At 39.4% G+C, this 20,754-nt stretch overlaps 1 protein-coding gene across 5 annotated transcripts in view; it reads left to right on the top strand.

Moving 5' to 3' along the window:
* The window catches only part of LOC120745394 (endophilin-B2-like), a 28,045-nt gene extending 7,291 nt beyond the window's left edge, over positions 1 to 20,754 (top strand). For 3 of the 5 annotated variants that reach the window (XM_040050223.1, XM_040050224.1, XM_040050227.1), the window contains 9 exons: positions 5,212 to 5,345; positions 6,919 to 7,011; positions 7,130 to 7,141; positions 9,058 to 9,120; positions 10,418 to 10,441; positions 11,969 to 12,058; positions 14,726 to 14,826; positions 15,796 to 15,997; positions 19,085 to 20,754. In XM_040050223.1, coding sequence (XP_039906157.1) covers positions 5,212 to 5,345; positions 6,919 to 7,011; positions 7,130 to 7,141; positions 9,058 to 9,120; positions 10,418 to 10,441; positions 11,969 to 12,058; positions 14,726 to 14,826; positions 15,796 to 15,997; positions 19,085 to 19,192 — 827 coding nt within the window. In that variant the 3' untranslated portion in view covers positions 19,193 to 20,754. The remainder of the gene's footprint in view (positions 1 to 5,211; positions 5,346 to 6,918; positions 7,012 to 7,129; positions 7,142 to 9,057; positions 9,121 to 10,417; positions 10,442 to 11,968; positions 12,059 to 14,725; positions 14,827 to 15,795; positions 15,998 to 19,084) is intronic. The other 2 variants (XM_040050225.1, XM_040050226.1) reach the window with 1 other exon arrangement.

The raw sequence follows: 20,754 nt of genomic DNA, 5'->3' as shown, positions 1-20,754 counted from the left end.
GAGACAAACACCCTCTCTAATTTTGAGATTAGACTTTAAACTTTACCTTTTGATAACTCCAAAAAGGTTGATTCTGTTCACTAGTAACGTAGTGTTTTCAGTGGGAGAAAGGTTTCGTCACTCATCCAAGTGACTTCTACAGTCTCAGCTGACTGCAGGTTTCCCCAACCTTATAAACAGTACATTTGCACAATGACTGAAACTAGCAGCACTGAATGAACAATGGGCTGTGAGGTCAGTTTGATCATTAATATGCAAATTCTCATGACCATTGATCAACAACTACTGATCAAAGCCCACTGATCAATGGCCTTGAGTACCATTCACAGAGAGTTGGGGAATGGCTGCAATCACAGCATTGTGAGATGGCGATAGATGTACCCTTAGGCCCCCTCGTCGATTCAGAGATAGTCTTTCCTTGACTTGTGTACATCCTCATCATTGAAAGAGTGTCAACTGGCCTGTAGGTGTAAATAGGCTGCAGAGTCCTGGCCTGACAAGGTGAATCTTGTGTGTTGTGCCATCCGCTTTACCAGAGGTTGTTTGGTTTCCCCACTGTATAAATCCTAGCAATCCTCCTGGCACTTAACAGCGTACACTACATAACTCTGTTTGTGTCGGGGGAACAGATCCTTGGGGTGGACCAATTTTTGGCGCAGCAATTTTTAAAGTTTAAAAGCCACAGAGACGCGGTGTTAAGAAAAAATGCGTCTCAACTGTTCCGATACTCCTGACACATACGGGATCACTACGGGTTTTTCATTTAGGCAGCAGTTGTCCTTCTCTCCTTGATTGGCTGGAGCTTTCTTTAGGCGCCTGCCCAGCTTTCACAGCCCATTGTTCAGTGGGCTAGTTTCAGTCCACTGAAACTAGTTTCAGTCATTGTGCAAATGTTCTCTTTATAAGGTTGGGGAAACCTGCAGTCAGCTGAGACTGAAGAAGTCACTCGGATGAGTGATGGAACCTTTCCCCCCTTTAAAACGCTACATCCAGATGAACAGAATCAACCTTTTGGGATTTCCTTACCTGGGTGATTGAGCATGAAGACACCTTTTGATAACATTTATCAAGATGTTGGGTCAGGTGACTCTGAACCTTCTGTTAGTTATGACACTGAATAGAATAGAATAGAATTCAACTTTATTGTCATTGCACATGCACAGGTACAGGGCAATGAAATGCAGTTTGCATCCATCCAGAAGTGCTTTAGTGATATAGATATATTACAATATATATTAGCAATAATATAGATATGTGAGTATATTACAGAAATGGGTCTATTATGGTATGTTATAATGTACACGGTATGAAGTATGTTGTGAATATTCTATAACTATAAGTATGTACAGGCTGTAGTGAGTACAAGCTATGTACAGGCTATGAACAGGATATAAATATGAAAAACTATACAGAATATGAAATAAATAACTTTACAGAATCTGAGATATACAGCTATACAGAAATGGGAACTATGCAAGTTGTAAACAGTTGTAGGATTAAAGATTATCGAATGTACAGAATGATTATTTACACAGAGCTATACAGTAGTGCAGTTAAGATAAGTGAGGGTGTAGATAGTTTCTACAGAGGCTATATAAAGTGCTAGTGGTTGTGAGTGGTGGTTCAGTCCATGTTATTATTGTGTGTTTGAGGGTACAGTTGTCCATTGTGATTGTGTGTATGTTCAGTCCATGAGTTTAACGTGGGTCAGATGTCAGGAGGCAGAGTTCAGGAGTCTGACAGCTGTGACACTGTAAACTCAAGCTGTCCCCATGATGCACTGTATGTTTTCTTCTGCTTGTTTTACATTTTGTCTTGCCTCTCCCATAGTGTGTGTTCTATCCTGTCTCATTATGCTCTCTTATTGGTTTTCTCTTTCCCCTCACCCCCAACCTGTCGGGGCAGATGGCTGCCCTGCAAACCTGGTTCTGCCTTCCTGTTAAAAGCGAGTTATAACTTCCTTCTCCTGCATGGCTGGAGAAGGAAGTTTCATTTGGTTCACGTTTGGTTCACGTTTCATTTGGTTTCATTTGGTTCACGTTTTCAGAATACTGTAGAGTCTTTACCTTACAAGTGCATTGAAGCGACTTTTGTTATTTGTATATGTTGGTATTAGCTTACATGGATATAGCCAACATTCTGCCAAAATGGCAAATATGCATCGGGAAGAGTTGAAGCAAGTAATTCTTGCAAGCATGATGTAACTAGAATAATTCAATACTGAGAGAGTAAGAATATAGTGCTCTGAAAAAAGTGAAACCAATAAGGAGATTACTTTATCCGTTCTCTTGCTAACAAAAATTTGTTAATTTCCAGAAGTTTCTGTTCTGCTGGAGGTAGTTTTTTCTGAGTTGTCTTTCTATGTATAGAAAGACATAGAAAGAAAATACATATTTGTCTTGCATAACTCTCTGTTCTGTCACCATGTAGGTCACTCTGCTGCATAATACAGGCATATGTGTCAGATCATGATCCCTGTGATCATGTCCCTGTGTGGAAATCTAAGAATCAATACTGCTTTGAATGAGCTAGTCTGTGCACCTCATTCTGTTGCTGCATCAATAGTCAGGGCCAAATGTGACCAGTGTCACAGAGGAGGAATTCCAGGTCTCAAAAAAATCAATAGGAGAATGAGATTTATGCAGGAGCACTTAACTTATCATTTAGATCTCCTTCCCAGACATTTAGAGTGAAACTCCCAAGAAGTTATTTGTTGTATCCCCTGGACAGAGCAAAGAAGACAAGGGACTTGGTATTGGAATGAAGAAGTACAGGACAGTATTAAAAGGAAGAAGTCAGCAAACAAGTGGCATGAAAATAGACAGGAATATTTGGAGGCTAGGTGTAAAGCCAAAAAAGGGCTTATAGTAAACTGTATGTGACGAAGGACAAAGGACTTGTATCGATTGGATAGCCAGAGAGATAAAGCACAGAGATGGAAATGTATCAAGGAGTAAAGCGTGTGTTGAGAAGATGGAACATGGAAAATGAGAGAAGGAAAGTTTGTGAATCAGGAAGCGTAAAGAATTAGTAAGAAGGGCAAGGCAGCTATTTAAATGTTGAAGCGTGGAAAGGCGATTGGTCCAGTGACATACATGTGGGGGTATGGAGATGTCTAGGAGAGAAGACAGTGGGCAGCCTAAGAAATAGAGAAGTGTACCGATTTTCAAAAACAAGGGTGATGTGAAGAGCTATTGTAATGTCAAAGGGATAAAGCTGCGTCATCTATATAATTGGGGTATGGGGAAGAGTTGTTGAAGCTAGATTAAGAAGACAGGTGATGATCAGTGAGCAGCAGTATGGCTTCATGCCAAGAAAGAGCGCTACAGATGCAATGTTGCCTTTGAGAGTTTTGATGGAGAACTACAGAGAAGGTCAGAAGGCGTTGCACTGTGTCTATATGCAGATCAGGCAGGAGTCTCTGTGAACTATTATGTTTGCAGGACTATGACGTTTGTTTGTGATCTGTAGTGAGAGTTGGAGCAGGTGGAGGTATGAGGACAATCAGTAGAATCAGTACAGAATACATGTGTATGAATGAGAGGGAGGCAGGGGTAACAGTGAAGCTGCAAGAAGCACATGATGAATGTAGATGAGTTTAAATGCTGTCCGAAGCAATGGACAGTGTACATGAAAGGTGAAGAAGACAGTGCGGGTAGAGTGGATGGACATACATGTCAGGGCTGATCCGTGACAGAAAGATGGCAAGAGTGAAAAAGAAGGTTTAGAAGATGGTTTGATTGGATTTCCGGATTTCATGAGCTTTAACATGAAAAGTTTCCAAAATGTATACTGTAGGTAGAACAGCACAACATGTTTTTCACATTGTGTGATGTCTCATATATATGTGTTAAGGGAAAATTGTACTTAGTAGTCAGTATAAGCTTTTAATGATATAAGTTTACATGTGATAGAATACTGCATGATGACCTTTTCCCTGCTTAGAACTGATTGTTCTTTATGAAACGTGTTCTGATATTTGTATCTGAATCTTCCCACAGCGTCAGTAAGAAGTCAAACAAGCAGATCTGACCTCACACACACACACACACACACACACACACACACACACACACACACACACACAGTGGCTTGCAAAAGTATTCGGCCCCCTTGAACTTTCCCACATTTTGTCACATTACAGCCACAAACATGAATCAATTTTATTGGAATTCCACGTGAAAGACCAATATCACATACGCACATGCTCACGTCACTGAACAAATGTATTCATTTTTCTTGTGTATAAATAAAGACAATTGCAAGAACAGAGCGCGCATTTCACAGGGCCCCCACTCTGATTTGAGCGCTCTGCGAAACGCCCTTGCAAGTTAAAATTGCAGCGTCTGTGTGTGTTTTCTCCTCTTAGACTCTCAGCTGAAGAAGTGTCATTTAGAATAAATCTCTTGACAATATGAAATGGATTCTTGTATATAATATTTTTTCTGCTAAAGTTGTTAAATCAACAGATACCTTGATATATCACATAAATCTATAAAACAAATACATAAAAAACAACTACAAAATTATGCCAAGCTAAATGAAGGATGCTACTTCCGAACTCATGTAACTGCATAATGGAATATCTGATTGGTCCCAAATTGGATATGACAGTTGACACTGGCTTTAGCTGTGTGTCTGAAAAAACTTCTGCAAATAAATATAATCATCACTACCCATTTGAGCATTACAGTGTACTGTAGGTAGGTCTGGCTGTGGTTTGTCCACGTGGTGTTGCTGCAGCACAGAAAAAGCTGCTGCTGCTGCGAGGGCATAATCAATGCCAAACACCATGCTGCCTCATTAATTTCAAATGGATTAAAGCAGACAAACAGAACAGAAGTATAGTAGTTAGGATTCATGAATGTTTTCCTTGAGCTGTTAACAGCACACTTATAAAATCATCGCAATAATACACACTGAAGGAAAGGCATGAAAAGGTAACGTAAATGCCATCACCTCATTTTTTACTGGAACTGTAATTGTGGAAACAATAATTTCTTTGTTCTAAACTTAAATTTTATAGTTTAATCCATTTTATTCTGCTGCAACCAGATGCAAGTGTGCAAAGGCTACACTAGCATGTGCACATGGGCATGCCATGACATTCATTCAAAAAAGTTTCAATTCTCTCTTCTTTACCAATGCTATGGTGTGCTTACAGCATGGTGGGAGTCTTTTTGGTGAGTAGATCTAATGTGTTTCTTCCAGGGAACACTTTGGAGAAGGTGGGGGAGTGTGAGAAAAGATTAGGAGAAGCAGAGAAGGAGTTCCTCCAGACGTCAGCCATCAGCTTTCTTACGCCTCTCAGGAACTTTCTGGAAGGAGACTGGAGAACTATTTCAGTGAGTCTGGAATATCACATCTATTCCAATGTTGTTTGAGTCATACTTCCAATATACACAATATACCACACACTGTATCACGACAAAGTGATTCTGTGATACGCAGTATGTTGCAAGACAATAATGTACAATACATCTTGATATCAGTATAACTGAAAAAAGAAAAATCTCTATGAACATGTCAAAAAACATTATGTATGCCATTGGTGTGTGTATCTGTGTATTAACTTTATTATTCAATTTATTAGCTCTTCAATGTACTTTACTTATTGTCTGCTGTGTCAGCTATGTTCACATCTGCGAGTTCTTTATTTTTCTTGATAGTGAGCTTTTGTTCATTTGTCCCCTCACTGAGTAAGAAGGAATCATGAAGAAATTATATTTATCCAGTGAATCACTAACCTATTGCAAAAGAGAGCAAAATGATATAGACCGTATATAAAAGATGGACGAACTTCCTGAAGCCAACATGGAAGTTCCAGAAGGGATGAACTCCTCTGGGGGGAAAAGACATTTCATCTCACCTGATGGGATTATGGTCTCAATCGCTAGTTTCAAGTCTTATTGAAAACATCAGTGTTTGTTTGTTTTTTTGGTAAATTGTGGTACTAATTCCTGTGGCGAATTTCCGTAAAGAAATGTTATGTTTTCAGAATGAGTTGGTGAAAGCTGAGTCATTAAGCAGACCTCATGTCCACTACTTCAGAAGTGCTGCTGCACACCTGAGCTGTGGGTTAGAGAGATGTCAGGAGGATCTGCAAACTGAGGCCACTTGCATCACAGAATATTGCACAATCATCATGACCTTGGAACGTTACTTGATTCAAAATGCAAGCTTTCTTGCCACTGTCTGTAAATGAATATGACCTTGAATGTGACTTAAAGAAAGGTGACAAAAACAGGATGAATGTCTGATGAGCTTGCCACTCCTGCTTCTCACCAGCGACTTGTTGGAAGGCTCCTGTACATCAGAGCTGCTAGATACCATGCGGGGTCTGCTTATGATGCTTGTATTTTCTCCACTTGATATTGCTTAAGATTAGAAACAATGAAGACAAAATTAGGAAGGCTAATTAACCTCAAGTAGTATTTTACCTTGCCAAAAACCAAAGTCATGTCACTGCATAGAGACAGTTTAGCTTTAAAAGATACTTTTAAACATACATCAGCCAGTATGTTTAAATACTGTTTTTCACTGTTTACAAACCGCCAGTGAGCAATCGAGTGTTTTCCTTGTAACATATGAGCAAACCAGCAGAGGTCAGCATTGTTGTTGTTTCTATGTTGTCTGACACCACAGCATGTATTAAATGTTACATGTCCCAGTAAGTTAGTAGCCTTATAACCTGCTTGAACTATAAACGTTGCTTTTTTTGTTAACTTTTGTGATTAGGACTAAATCAGATGAATCCCTTAGCTTTGCTGCTACAGGCTGCTGGAAGACTTCCCATGATGCATTCAGCATTTCTCATTCACTCCCTGCTTTTACTATGCATGTATTTAAATGCTACTTCTGCATGTCATTAATGTTTGCCTGCTGCTTAGTTTGTGTTTTGTCCTTGTTACGGTATAGAAAGAACGTCGCCTTCTGGAGAATCTTCGCCTGGACCTTGATGCCTGTAAAACACGAGTGAAGAAGGCAAAGGTGGCTGAAGCAAAGGCCGCGGTGAGTTCATAAGCGGCTCACAATCAAATTCCCACACGCATTACCTCAATAATTCAGATGATTAATCTTTGGCGATGCTTGGATTAACCATAACTAACTGTTTATGCATTCTTTGCAGTGCGAAGGGGAAGTGAGTATTGAGGACATGTCTTTTAAACTCTTGGATGCACGTCTTGGGTTGTTTTTCTTGTCATTCTTGCTTTGGCTCGATTTAATTTTCTGCTGTTACTGCAGGTTTTACTGTTAATAAGTGAAGTTTTCACAGACAAGGCTTGACTATTACATTACGACGAAATGTGGCGATTAGTCAAATTTGGCAAACTGTGTTAATTGAAAGCAACTCACACAGTGTCATTTACCATTTAGTATCTCACCTGGGGGGCCCTCTGCATGGATTCTATATGTGTAGTTTTTATGATTTGGTCGTTGATATCTTGGTTTTTCACAGCAGATATATGATTGGCTGTCAAGGCAAGCTACTTGGGAGCAGATTTATTTAACATAAACAAGACTTAATGACTGTCTTAAACTCACTGTTGACCATGACACAATTCAGGAACTGAGAACATTGCACAGTCCCTCTTTAGCATTCCCTGACTCAGTTATTGCAACCTATTAGGCAGGAAATACAGAAGGCACACCACAAGACCACAAAAACAGTGGGAATGTTCAATGAGCTGACTTTGCCGGAAATAAAGTCAGCACTCCTGCTTCCTGGCAGCGTGGAAGGAATGCTCGCTTCCGCGATGAACAATGTATTCAGTTCATAAAGGGTAAATGTGAGGTTTTTTTTCAATTCAGCCTGCATCCCTTTTTTAAAAGAACATTAGTTGCCCTCTTTTGTATAAACTAACAAATCAGCTAAATAAATAAATAACATACCTGAATTTCTTTGTATTTTCCTTTAGTTGTTGTTCTAATGTCCTTAGTGTGCTGCTTCTTTGATCATTAAGTGAATCAGTATTATCAGGATTACACGATCCTGGATCATCAAGGGACCTTGGCTTTCTTAAGCAGAGTATGGAGAATGCATCCCTGGTTAATATTGCAGTGACTTTTCTTTACAAATATCTTAACTTAGTGCTCATTTTCACTGAAGATTGAGAATATTTTCATGGACACACAGATAGATACTGTGTATTGATGGAGATCTCTATTTTGTCCCTACGGCCTCTAGGACTGTGTTCAATTTCCTAGCCAAGCATCCATACAGTACATATATATATATATATATATATGTACAGGGAGATGTAGGATCTGTCTCTGTCACTGCCACCTTTCTCAGCACTGGGGTCTGAGCCCTATTTATGTGCCTGTGTGTATAGACCTCTGATGCCACAAACACATGCCTTTGGATGCCCAGCACTTGCTGAACAATATGGCAGCCACAGTGATTCATAGTTCAAATGAACAACAGTAACCGGTACAGCATCTGTGTATATGTCTGTCAATAGGCATCAGAAAATGTACTTGGATATTCATGAAGTCCTTACAAGCATGTGTTCTTAACGAGCTGATTATATATTACTGCAAAGATAGGCATGTTCTTACTGTAAAACTGTAACCTTTGTGGCACACAGAGCCACTCTGCAAAAGGAATCAGGCTGCATCCAGATGCCTCACTAAATGCCACTACTGCTCTCAGTTAAACCTAATTAATGATATGAAACAAGTACAAAAACATCTTCTGCTACTTTCCCCTTCATAGTTAGTGGCAGACCCTTGTAGTTGATAACCTCTCTTGAAGCTTGTTTTTGTTTTTCACTGTTAAACAGGACTTTTGTTGCACTTTTATCCTTCATTTTCAGTAACTTTTGCAACCAGAATGCATGTTAGCATGCGTATGAATAAATAAAAAATATGTCAGTGTTCCGTTTAAAGAAATGTTGACAAATGTTAATCACCAGCAAACTGTCACACTTCTGCAATTATTATGAGTGCTGTGCTTTTCTGATTGTAATTTGGAGGAATTCTTTTTAGTAGCAGTGCCTTGTTTACACTGAGTAAGCAACAACAGCAAAAAAAACAACTGTACTGTTTCTGTAGACAGCTCCAGATTTTCAGGAAACCAGACCTCGCAACTATGTGCTTTCTGCAAGTGCCTCTGCGGTAAGAAGACAATCTTGCTTTATTAAATACTGATGAGAAAAATAACACAAACCTATGTCATTATGCGATACTTTTTCATCTTCTGTTTGTCAAGTTGATCTTTCACTCTTATGACCAATGCATAGTTCACTGACTTTTTATGCTTCATAATTAAACTTAAGGCAATTCAGAAATCGATATACTTTGTCATGCTGGCAAGTAGTTCAGGTAGCTGTGAACCTATGCTTCATTAATGTTTGACTGGAGGTGTGTCAGTCCGGTAAGAATGTTTATTACCCGTAATCATTACTGGTGGCAGTTTGCATAGCATCCTTATGTGTCATATCACTGTATTATGTATTGTGAATGATTGTTGTCATACCATTGATAACAAACGTCCCACATCCTAGAGTGATGTTGTTCATTGGTTTAAATCTAGCAGTCTGTCACTGCCTTTACTTTTGAGCAATGCCAAACCACACCTGCTGGGTGTGACTAAAAGTGTGTGTGTGTATGTGTGTGTGTGTGTGTGTGTGTGTGTGTGTGTGTGTGTGTGTGTGTGTGTGTGTGTGTGTACCGGTTTTTCCCATCTGGTGGGGACCAAAATCCAGGTCACCATGGGGTTGAAGGCAAGGCATTTTTCACGCTCAAAATGTGGTTTTAGTGTCAGGGTTACAATTGGGTTATCGTTAGGTTTAGGGTAAGGGTCAGGGGTACACATTAATTTTTGATGATAGAATTAGGCTAAGCGGCTAGGGAAAGCATGTCAATGAGATGTCCCGACGAGGATAGCAACACCAGACGTGTGTGTGTGTGTGTGTGTGTGTGTGTGTGTGTGTGTGTGTTATATCAGTTTCAAAATTCATAAATATGAATATTTATTCAGTGTCAAGATTTCAGAGTTTAAAAACATCTAATACAGATAATTCAGGTAACATTTTGACAATATGCACAGAATTAAATGTCTTTTTTAATATTAAAATATTTAAACTAAGATCATAGATGTGTTTTTAGTATCAGAGTGAGAATGAGTATCAGAATTTAGAATGAGATTTAGTTCTAAAAAAGCAATAACTAGAAATATTGTTTCAACATTTCTTGGTTTATTTTTTTTTACTACTTTTCAATTAAATGTAGAGTTAACATTGTGTAGTTTACATTTTAAACAGTGTGTTAACCTTTGTAAAAACAGGGTGGTAGGTTTTATTTAGTAACGACCTCAGGTGCTGGTTCTAGGTGACCATGGTGAAGTTATTCTAGGATTTTCATGTTATAACTAAATTTTCTCTTCTTATGCCACATGTTTTTGGCCCATCAGCTCTGGACCGAGGAAGTGGAGAAAGTAAGTATGATTGTGTGTGAGTTGTGTACTTTGTCGATTGTCTGTCTGGTCGTTAGATTGAGATACCTGTGCCTTGAGATATTGTGCCTTAAACAAACGTGCTTGTTTTCAACGGGCCACGATTTAAGGTGACTCTTAAACTTAATTACCATAGACCTCCTACCAGCTTTTACTCTTCTCAGAGCACATAGTGTCAAACGCTGTACATCCCAGCAATGCAAAAGAATTAATGTCATTTGGGTGAATGAAGCTGGAGCGTTTGTCTTCTGAGGACTGTAGGATATGAAAAGTAGGGGTGGGTTTTGATTATTGATTTATCAATTAAAATCGATTCTAGCTTGGATAACGTGATATCAACTCATTAAAATCCTGAATCGATTTTTTAATGTAAATTTATTTTGCCCGAAACACCAGAATCTCAGGTGAAACCTCTCAAAAACAACCACCAAACAGCTAAAACAGTAAATGAGAGCAGGTACACGGATTCTGCACAAAGACGCAAACACAAAGCGCGGATCCGCCGACGGATCAGAACCAGTGAGACGTCGCCTTTCTCACCTGACGGCATGGACACGGTCGGGGTTGAAAGCCAACAGCTCACTGATTCTGATGTTTTGCCGGGTCCGTGCTTTGTGTTTACTCCCTTTTTGCGCTAGATTCTGAGCTGTAGGTTTTTATCTCTCTCCAAACAATATTGACTGAACCAGCAGCAAAAGAAGATCCAAACTATGCTTCACATAAACATCGTCATGGATTCCCTCTTACTTTTGCTGTTTTGCTTCCACCATGATAAAATCACACTTCATGCACAGCTCTCCCTCTCTCTCTCTCAGTATACTTCAAGAACAGTTTCCCGTCTAAAAATCTGTTTTCTGCATTATTCACTTGCGCACAAGTCTACCGTTGTTTACAGTGCTGTCGGACGCTGTTTTTTTCCTTTTACTTACTTCTGAAAAGAAAACCTCATTTCTGCTGTTGAATAGTCTACCGAACAAATTTAAACTTTTTAAAATTATGCAAAATTGCAAAACGTTTAGCCTGGTCTCTAATAAAACTTCTGTAACTTTGCTCTGCTTCACTTCAGCAGCATCAGGTAATGTTCATATGTTGATTAATTGTTTTCTTTCGTTTTTGAGCTACTGCAAAATATTTTTATAAAATCTCTGCCCAGGAAAATCACCTTCATGTTTTTCTGTGTTTCTCAGCTACTTTGACACAAAGGCATCTGTTGTGATGCTTACACCTTTGATAAAGTCTCACAAGTGTTAGCTTTCTTTTTATAGATATAAATATATGGAAATGTACTGATGCATGATCTGAATTATAATATTTCTGACTGTCTGAGGCAAAATTTCCCCGATTCGAATCGAATCGTGGATCGAATCGATTCAGAACCTTGTGAATCGGAATCGAATCGATTCTAGAAATCGGTGACGATACCCAGCCCTAATGAAAAGGTTTAAGACTCTTGACTTACTTAATAATTATAGAATAATCACTGTATAACTATTGTTTTTATTATTTCAGGCTGAACATGAGCTCCGAATAGCCCAAACAGAGTTTGATCGCCAAGCAGAGGTCACACGATTGCTTTTGGAGGGCATCAGTAGTACGCATGTATGTGAGTCACACCCACAGCCTCGACTTCTATCAGCTCCAGCCACACACAACCTTGACATTGAACTTTCAAAAGAAAAAGTAACTTTGTGTAACCATAGATGGCAATAGTCAAACACTTCACTGAGCTCTTCTCTGTAAACATTAAATATTAATTACAAAGTAAATACAGTACAGGTTTTTTTTTCTCTCGCCTAAGATTAGAGAATAGCTTTGCTCAGACTACATATAGATATATAGTACACACACTACCAGTCAAAAGTTTGGACACACAATCTCAATTAATGGTTTTTCAATTTTAGATTTTAGATTCTTCCAAATAGCCACCCTTTGCCTTGATTGCTGCTTTGCAAACTCTTGGCATTGTCTTAATGAGCTTCATAAGGTAGTCATCTGAAATGGTTTTCCAACGGTTCCCAGACATGCTGAGCACTTGTTTGCCTTTCACTGTGCCTTCACTCTGCGGTCTATCTCATACCAAACCATCTTGACTGGGTTTAGGTCAGGTGACTGTGGAGGCCATCTGGTGCAGCACTCCATCACTCTCCTTCTTGGTCAGATAGCCCTTACACAGCCTGGAGGTGTGTTTGGGGTCATTGTGCTGTTGAAAAATAAATGATAATCTAACGAAACACAAACAGGATGGGGTGGCTCTCATCCTCTCAGTCCTGCAGGAAGTGCAGCGGAGGCGCCGCCCAGAGGGGAGCCATTGAAATGCGGGGTGAAGAATATGAGAGGGGTCATTGATGATTTTGGCTGCCTGTCTTATGGACCTGTTGGCTGAAAACCTGTGCAAGAGTTCTGACTTGCAGGCCAATGATTTTAGAGCACACTGATGCAGTGTGCTGCGGTCTGTTCCTGTTCTGAAAGCTGACGGAGTGGAACCAGCAGGTAATGGAGATGGTCATGATGCTTTGCAGGAAGGCATAGTAAAACATCATCACGATGGGTGTGCTGACTCCAAAGGAGTTGAGTTTCCTAAGGAGGTATAACCGTTGGTGGCACCTCCTGAGAATCTCCTCTGTGTTGGCAGAGAATTTCAGGAGGTTGTCAAAGATGGTTCCCAGGTATTTGTACTCCTCAACTTCCTCCACTGGCTTCCCATGGATGGTGGTGGTGACTGAAGCAGCCAGATCCCTCTGCCTACTGGAGAAGGTCACCACCATCTCTTTGGTTTTGCTCACGTTCAGTTCAAGTTTGGAGCTGTCACACCACTCTAAAAACTCCTGAAGACCGGGCCCATGGTGTTGTGAGGGGCCGGATGGGATGGCACGTCGCTGCAGGATGCTGTGGTAGCCATGCTGGTTCAGTGTACCTTCGGTTTTGAATAAATCCCCATTAGTGTCACCAGCAAAGCACCCCCACACCATCACACCTCCTCCTTCATGCTTCAAGGTGGGAACCATGCTTGTGGAGTCCATCAGTTCACTTTTTCTGCGTCGCACAACGACACAGCGGGTGGATCCAAAATCTTAAATTTAGACTCATCAGACCAAAGCACAGATTTCCACTGGTCTGTTGTCCATTCCTTGTGTTTCTTGGCTCAAACAAATCTCTTTTGTTTGTTGCTTTTCCTTAGTACTGGTTTCTTAGCAGCTATTTGACCATAAAGGCTGATTCACACAGTCTCCTCTGAACAGTTGATGTAGAGATGTGTCTGCTTCTGGAACTCTGTGTGACATTTATATACAGGGAGTGCAGAATTATTAGGCAAGTTGTATTTTTGAGGAATAATTTTATTATTGAACAACAACCATGTTCTCAATGAACCCAAAAAACTCATTAATATCAAAGCTGAATGTTTTTGGAAGTAGTTTTTAGTTTGTTTTTAGTTTTAGCTATTTTAGGGGGATATCTGTGTGTGCAGGTGACTATTACTGTGCATAATTATTAGGCAACTTAACAAAAAACAAATATATACCCATTTCAATTATTTATTTTTACCAGTGACACCAATATAACATCTCCACATTCACAAATATACATTTCTGACATTCAAAAACAAAACAAAAACAAATCAGCGACCAATATAGCCACCTTTCTTTGCAAGGACACTCAAAAGCCTGCCATCCATGGATTCTGTCAGTGTTTTGATCTGTTCACCATCAACATTGTGTGCAGCAGCAACCACAGCCTCCCAGACACTGTTCAGAGAGATGTACTGTTTTCCCTCCTTGTAAATCTCACATTTGATGATGGACCACAGGCTCTCAATGCGGTTCAGATCAGGTGAAGAAGGAGGCCATGTCATTAGTTTTTCTTCTTTTATACCCTTTCTTGCCAGCCACGCTGTGGAGTACTTGGACGCGTGTGATGGAGCATTGTCCTGCATGAAAATCATGTTTTTCTTGAAGGATGCAGACTTCTTCCTGTACCACTGCTTGAAGAAGGTGTCTTCCAGAAACTGGCAGTAGGACTGGGAGTTGAGCTTGACTCCATCCTCAACCCAAAAAGGCCCCACAAGCTCATCTTTGATGATACCAGCCCAAACCAGTACTCTGATGTGCTCAGTCACCAAAGAGAAGGGTGGCTCAGGAACCATAGATAGATGGATAATTGTATATTAAATATTGTTTTCACACATTGTGGTAGAGGTTTTATCAGTGTAAAAAAATCCAATCACATCGTTGTGGTCCTTTAAGAATGACTGCTGATTCTTATTTTCAGGTGAATCATTTGCGCTGCCTGCATGAATTTGTGGAGGCCCAAGCAGCTTATTACAAGCAGTGTCACCTCCACATGCAGGAGCTACAGAAAGAGCTGGGAAGGTGAGAGTAAAATGGGGGGTGATGTGGGTGGATGGTTTGATTCATTCAGCTTCGTGCTTGGTGAGAATTGATAGCCTGTATCCTTTATACCCCAAGCCTGAAGTTGTAATGCCAAACACTTCGGTTAACACAATGACACAACGATCTACTCATAACTGATTAAAAACAGATAACAATATAGTTCTTAAAATATATAAACTAATAACTAATACAATTACACTGTAGCAGTTTCTACGAACCATGTCCAACATAGGACAACTAGGCAACTGGTATAACCCTTATCAAGCCTTATCATGCTTTTTCCCGTGGCGTTGGAGAAGCACTTTTTATTTAACTTCACTAGTATACTAAGAACCTTTATCCTGCTGCTCTTCACCTAACCACCGGACTGCAGTAGCTCTTTATCTTGTCATTCTTCCCTGCAATATTCTGTGTTACTCAAAATGGTAAAGATTGGCATCCTCTATGTAACATTTTATGATCCACATTTTATGATTTACAACAATGGATAAAGTAAAATTAAGAATAAAAAGTCTAAATGCAATCATAGAATGGCATAATTAATCATATTTTTTTTCACCTTTCACCCTTTTGTTGCTTTGTGTTCATGTTAGACGACTCTGCAACACCATGATGATTTCTCTTGGAGTAGTTTCTGCATTCCATTGTGCATTTCTATTTTGGCTGAAAATCTACAAAAAGCTACTTATTTGGCACTGCTGAGTGCCAAAAGCCATAATTAAAAAATATTATACATTTTTCAACATGCATACAAATATTGTATTTTTTTTCACTTTGCATGCATATAATATATTGTATGCATTGCTTCAAGTTATAGCAGTGTAGATGCAGAAAAAGCTGTTTATTTAGTTTTTTAAACAAAGTTTTGCCCATTTTTTATTATTTTAGTTTATTAGTGTTCTACATGTTCTGGATATTCAGACCATCACATCTACCTCTCCCCCCCAGGCTTCCTAATGCTTTCGCACTGAACTCAACAAACGCCATTGCTACTCCCAGTATGGTGACAGAAGGCAGCAGCAGCCCAGTGGAAACTGACACCCTTAAGATCGAAGAAGTTCAAGCACCAGCTACAGGAACCCGCAAAGCCAGAGTCCTTTATGATTACGATGCAGCGGATTCCAGTGAGCTCTCCCTTCTGGCTGACGAGGTGAGGTTTCATCATCAGCCTGGAACTAGGCAGCCAGTATATGGCTGTTGGTCTCTGGCCAGAAATCTCTCCAGGGCTTGGTCTAAACAATAGGCTCTGTCATGTGGCATTTGCTGGTTGTAATTATGTAATGCACTTACACTTTCCCGGATCTTTAATCTTTTGTTTGTGTGTATTTTCTTTTCTGATGATGGAAACAAGTACAACAATCTTGCTGTTCACATGCAGAGACATATACAAATGTACACCCGTTAAAAGTATAAAGATTAAAAAGAAAATCAGCATTCCACTGTAACATTAGTCATGGACATGCCCTATGTGTAAAAGTAATTCCCACCACTCTCCCACGATGCTTTTTTTGGAAAGCTGAGTTCAGTTTCACTAGACACAATCAGGCCTGATTACTGCTGGACCTTAAGAGTCAAGTAATCTGTTACATGGAACCTGTGTGACAGTGTGAAGTTACAAAACCCTAAGGCTCTTGGACTCCAACGAACCACAGTGCGAGCCATCACTCACAACTGAAGAAACCTTGAATCTTCCTGAGAGTGACTGGCCACCAAAATTACTCCAATGTGGCAAAAGCTGTGCAGTCCACATAGAGTGTACTAATGAGTACGGGTAACTGGAAAAACAGGCAGCTGATACAGCCTAAGCAGTTGTATGTAATAAAATAAATTCAAGTAAAAAATAAATTGTGGGGTCTTTTATAGCCAACAACAGAAATATTCATGATTTATAGAACTTTGCATCACAACCTCTGTTGTCCCCTGATGAAAAGCTTTTCTCATAATTGTTTGAAAATTAAATTTAAAGGATGGGAAACATGTATTGGACCTTAATAAGGTACAGCTTATCAGTGATGTTAAGTGATCCATGTAAAAACCACATATTTTAGGTTCCTGTTTTAATTTTGATTTCTAAAACAGATAAAATATGTTCGCAGATATTGTGTTTCAAATGTAGTTTCAAGCTTCATGCAAATTAAAAAGGAGCTAGTGACAAAATCAACAAGAGATGACTTTGATCAACATTGGATAGTTTATAGATTAATTGTAAACAAATTAGGAGTTCAGTTAAAGATGCAGAAAATTTAAACTGAACTCCTGGCATGATGTTGCTATGCTTTTATCCAGATACACTTTGTTCTTTGGAAAGACTGTGCATGACCTTTTTAGTAAACGTTTGCTGAGTTACTAGCATATTTTCATTTCTCAATATCATCATGTCATTCACAGATGATTTAAAAAATAATGCAATCAAATGTCTATCTGAGAAAGCATCCATGTGTTCATTCCAACTCTACAGTGTCAGCAGACACGTAGATACACACAGCATTTAGATTTCAGTCATAACTCTGAGTCAGACAGAGCTGCGCTTTTTAATCACACTCACATATTGAAAGTTTGATCATCTAAAAAAACTGAAACAATTTATGAACACCACAAAGGGGTTTGAGAAATCTCGCCCTGCTGTGGTTTGTATGTCAGCTGTGTCCAGTGTCTCTTTTATATGCTGAATTTAAAACACTTCCTCAACTGATACGCTTGTGCGTCATCAGTTGGTTTCTCCAGTAAGGTTCCTTTTTTCCTCTTCCTTCCTGCTTCTTTCCCCTTGATAAATTTTAGGAACTGAGACATTCATTATATTGTGAGCAGATCTGGATGACCTGTGTAACAAGAATCAGAATCAGAAAGACTTTATTTATCCCCAAGGGGCAATTAACATACAACAGAGCAGCATGACATTGAAGCTAAGGACAGGGCATAAACAGGCAATAAGAGATAGTAAATACACAGAGTATACAGTATATACATAAATAACACAAATATACACAAATGACACAGTTTTGAAATTAAAGTGGCTGAAAGGTGAATAAATGACTGTAAGTGAGGTGGCGGCAGTGTGAAAAGAGTGTAGTTTATGTTTATGGGTTTGGGAAATGGTCTTATTGGCTGAAGTTGAAAAGCAGGGTGGCTTTGGGGACATAGGTGACAAAAGAGACAAAGTAGACAAATTAGAAAAGCTTAACATACCCTGGGTTTGAGTTTCGGAGTAATTATATAAAAGAAATGAAGCCAGGAGAGCATCATGAGTAACTCTGCCTTTGTCCTCACCGGTGGGCAATTAGGAGTTAAGCCCCTTGTGAATAACAAGGGAACTGAAATGGTGTGACTTTTGTTCAATTCAGTTCAATTAAATTTTATTCATATAGAGCCAATAATAATAACCGCCACCGCAAGGCGCTTTATATTGTGAACTTGCATGTGAACAAGCATTTGGTGACCGTGGGAAGGAAAAACTCCCTTTGAACAGGAAGAAGCCTCTGGCAGAACCAGGCTCAGAGAGTAGCACCCAGCTGCCGCAACCAGTTGGTGGGGGGTGAGCAGATTGTCATTGTCCCTGGATCTGGGACCCAGGATTTTGAGTTTTAGGGAAGTTTTTTTTAGTTTCACTCATCACTTCATGGCTCTATATTCTTTGTTGTTGGTGTTTAGCTTTCTGTTATTTCTCAGGGTAGGCTTGATACAACATTTCCTGCCTTTAGTTCTGAGGTTGTCTTTCAACAATCTTTATGTTTATTCTGTGTTTATGCAGGTTTATGGTCCCCTTTTGGTTTTAAGATGGAATTTATATTCAAGTGCAATAGCCTTCTGTTTATGATGTTGTGTTTTATATTCCAGATGAACTCCGAGTCCACAATCATGTGTTGTAGATTGATGGAACGGTCCTTCTTATTGACTCTTGCTAGACTAGGAGAAGCCTCTTCATTACTTGCAGATCTAAACAGTGAAGTTAGGGTTCACCTGCAACACCTGAGCATGAATAAGATCCTGGAAAGCAGCTAAATCATTTCAAGGATTGAAATACAAGCATGTGTGAGAAACATTGCTACTCAGTTACATGTGTAGAGTTACAGAAGAATGTAATCCCCGTATGATGACACCATTTACCCCAGTGTTTTCCTGTTTTCTGTTGAATAAAATATGGATAATATGGTTAATATACTATACTATAAAATGCTGATTATTTACATTTGCCTCTGTTTTGCACATTTTGAATGCTCGCCTTCTTTCTGCGTTACAGCTCATCACAGTTTACACAGTGCCTGGAATGGACTCTGACTGGCTGATTGGAGAGAAAGGAAACCATAAAGGAAAAGTGCCAGTCACATACCTGGAGCTTCTCAGTTAGACAGCGCACACACGTATGCATGTGCATGTGTGTGATTGGACACATAGTGAAGCCACAAAGAATTTCTCATTCTTATACTAACTCTAATCCTCAATAACACTTCTCCCAAATACACAAAATGCTTCTCAGACAGCAGTGAAAATAGAAACACTCTTATAGTGACTCAAGGAAAATCCTCATTGGGGATGGTTAACATTTCTTTCAGTTTTCTGTTTGTGATGTTTTTGTGTTATGTGCATCCCAAAGTCCCAATGCGTCCCAATGCTTGAATGAAATTATATTGGTGCGTTTGATGTCTTTGCTATATTTTAAAACTGCTTTCTTTGCTAAACTCTGATGAAGAATTTAATTGTAAAAGTCTAAATTATTCTCTCACAGAGATTAGAAGTGTAAGCTTTCACTGAACTGGGTCTAAACGACGAAATTCCTCAGTTTTTCTTCAAAAGGCAGCGGGGCGCGTGAAACAATTTCCTGTTCTTAATTCTTTGGGTTAAAGTGGTGATATTAGGCGACTAAAGAAGAAGTGAAAACAAACGGGACTTCTTTATGTTGTATTATTTTCCAGTCCCACTTCATATGTGAGGAGCAGGGAAACCATTGAGGCCACTTTTGGTTTGTTTGAAAGATGTGACAGTTTCCTTCTTTTACTGCAAATGTGTTTGCCCCTTTCCTTTTTTTCCTCACAGTGACTCTTGTGATTACGTTAACTTATTGGTGATGAAACTGTCATATATGATGATTTCCATAGTTTACAGTTTACACTGTAGAATTGTAAACCACGGAAACTGTTTGTGAGGATTGTTTGGGGGAAAATATTTGCCTTAAGTGCTAGCTGAAGCGAATGCAATACCTATGTTATTTAAAGCAAGAATAGTCATTTGGACTTATTCTTTTTTTGTTTTTTGCTTCTCGCATTTTTCCACACCAATGCGGCTGCTCCTACGAACAATATGAACACTCTACACCTCTTTTCTAACTGCCTTAAGAGGACGGGTGGGGACTGCTGACAATGTGCTCTTCAAATATTGTACAAATGTCCTCTGATTTAAAGTTCACCACAGCCAGCATGCAACACTGACACTCCCCTGCAATTACACAACTGCCTGTGTGCTTTGGCCGTGAGTGGTTTTTTGTTTTTTTGTTTTTTTTTTGTATTTCCAGTGTTTGTCATTAAATTAAAGGATTTTCAGTCTTAGTGCTGCATGTGCTACAGCCGGTAGCCCGTCCTGTTGGACACTTATGTGTGTGTACATGAATGTAGACAAGTCTGTTTGTGTGAGATCTAAATCTATTGTGCTCCCTTATGTCCTGCATGTGTACATGCATGCACTGCCTTTATTTATTTATTTATTTTTTAAGACAGCCTGCTGATACGTTCACGTGAAATGAGCGTGTTACCTGCAGGTTGTGTCACATGATAAGAATTCTTGGTACTCGTGTGCGTTTTTGTCCTGCTCTCTTCTCTTCTGCTCATTTCACAAATTTGAAGTAACTTTCTGTTATCTGTCTGTTCCTTGCTGAATGAATGAAATGTGTCCATTAATAAAACTGATTGATTTGAA

The sequence above is a fragment of the Simochromis diagramma genome, unplaced genomic scaffold, assembly GCF_900408965.1.
Source record: "Simochromis diagramma unplaced genomic scaffold, fSimDia1.1 OVJJ01000159.1, whole genome shotgun sequence".
In the NCBI taxonomy this organism is placed as follows: Eukaryota; Metazoa; Chordata; class Actinopteri; order Cichliformes; family Cichlidae; genus Simochromis; species Simochromis diagramma.
The sequence above is the reverse complement of the archived record's forward strand: the minus strand, read 5'-3'. Positions and strand labels throughout refer to the sequence as shown.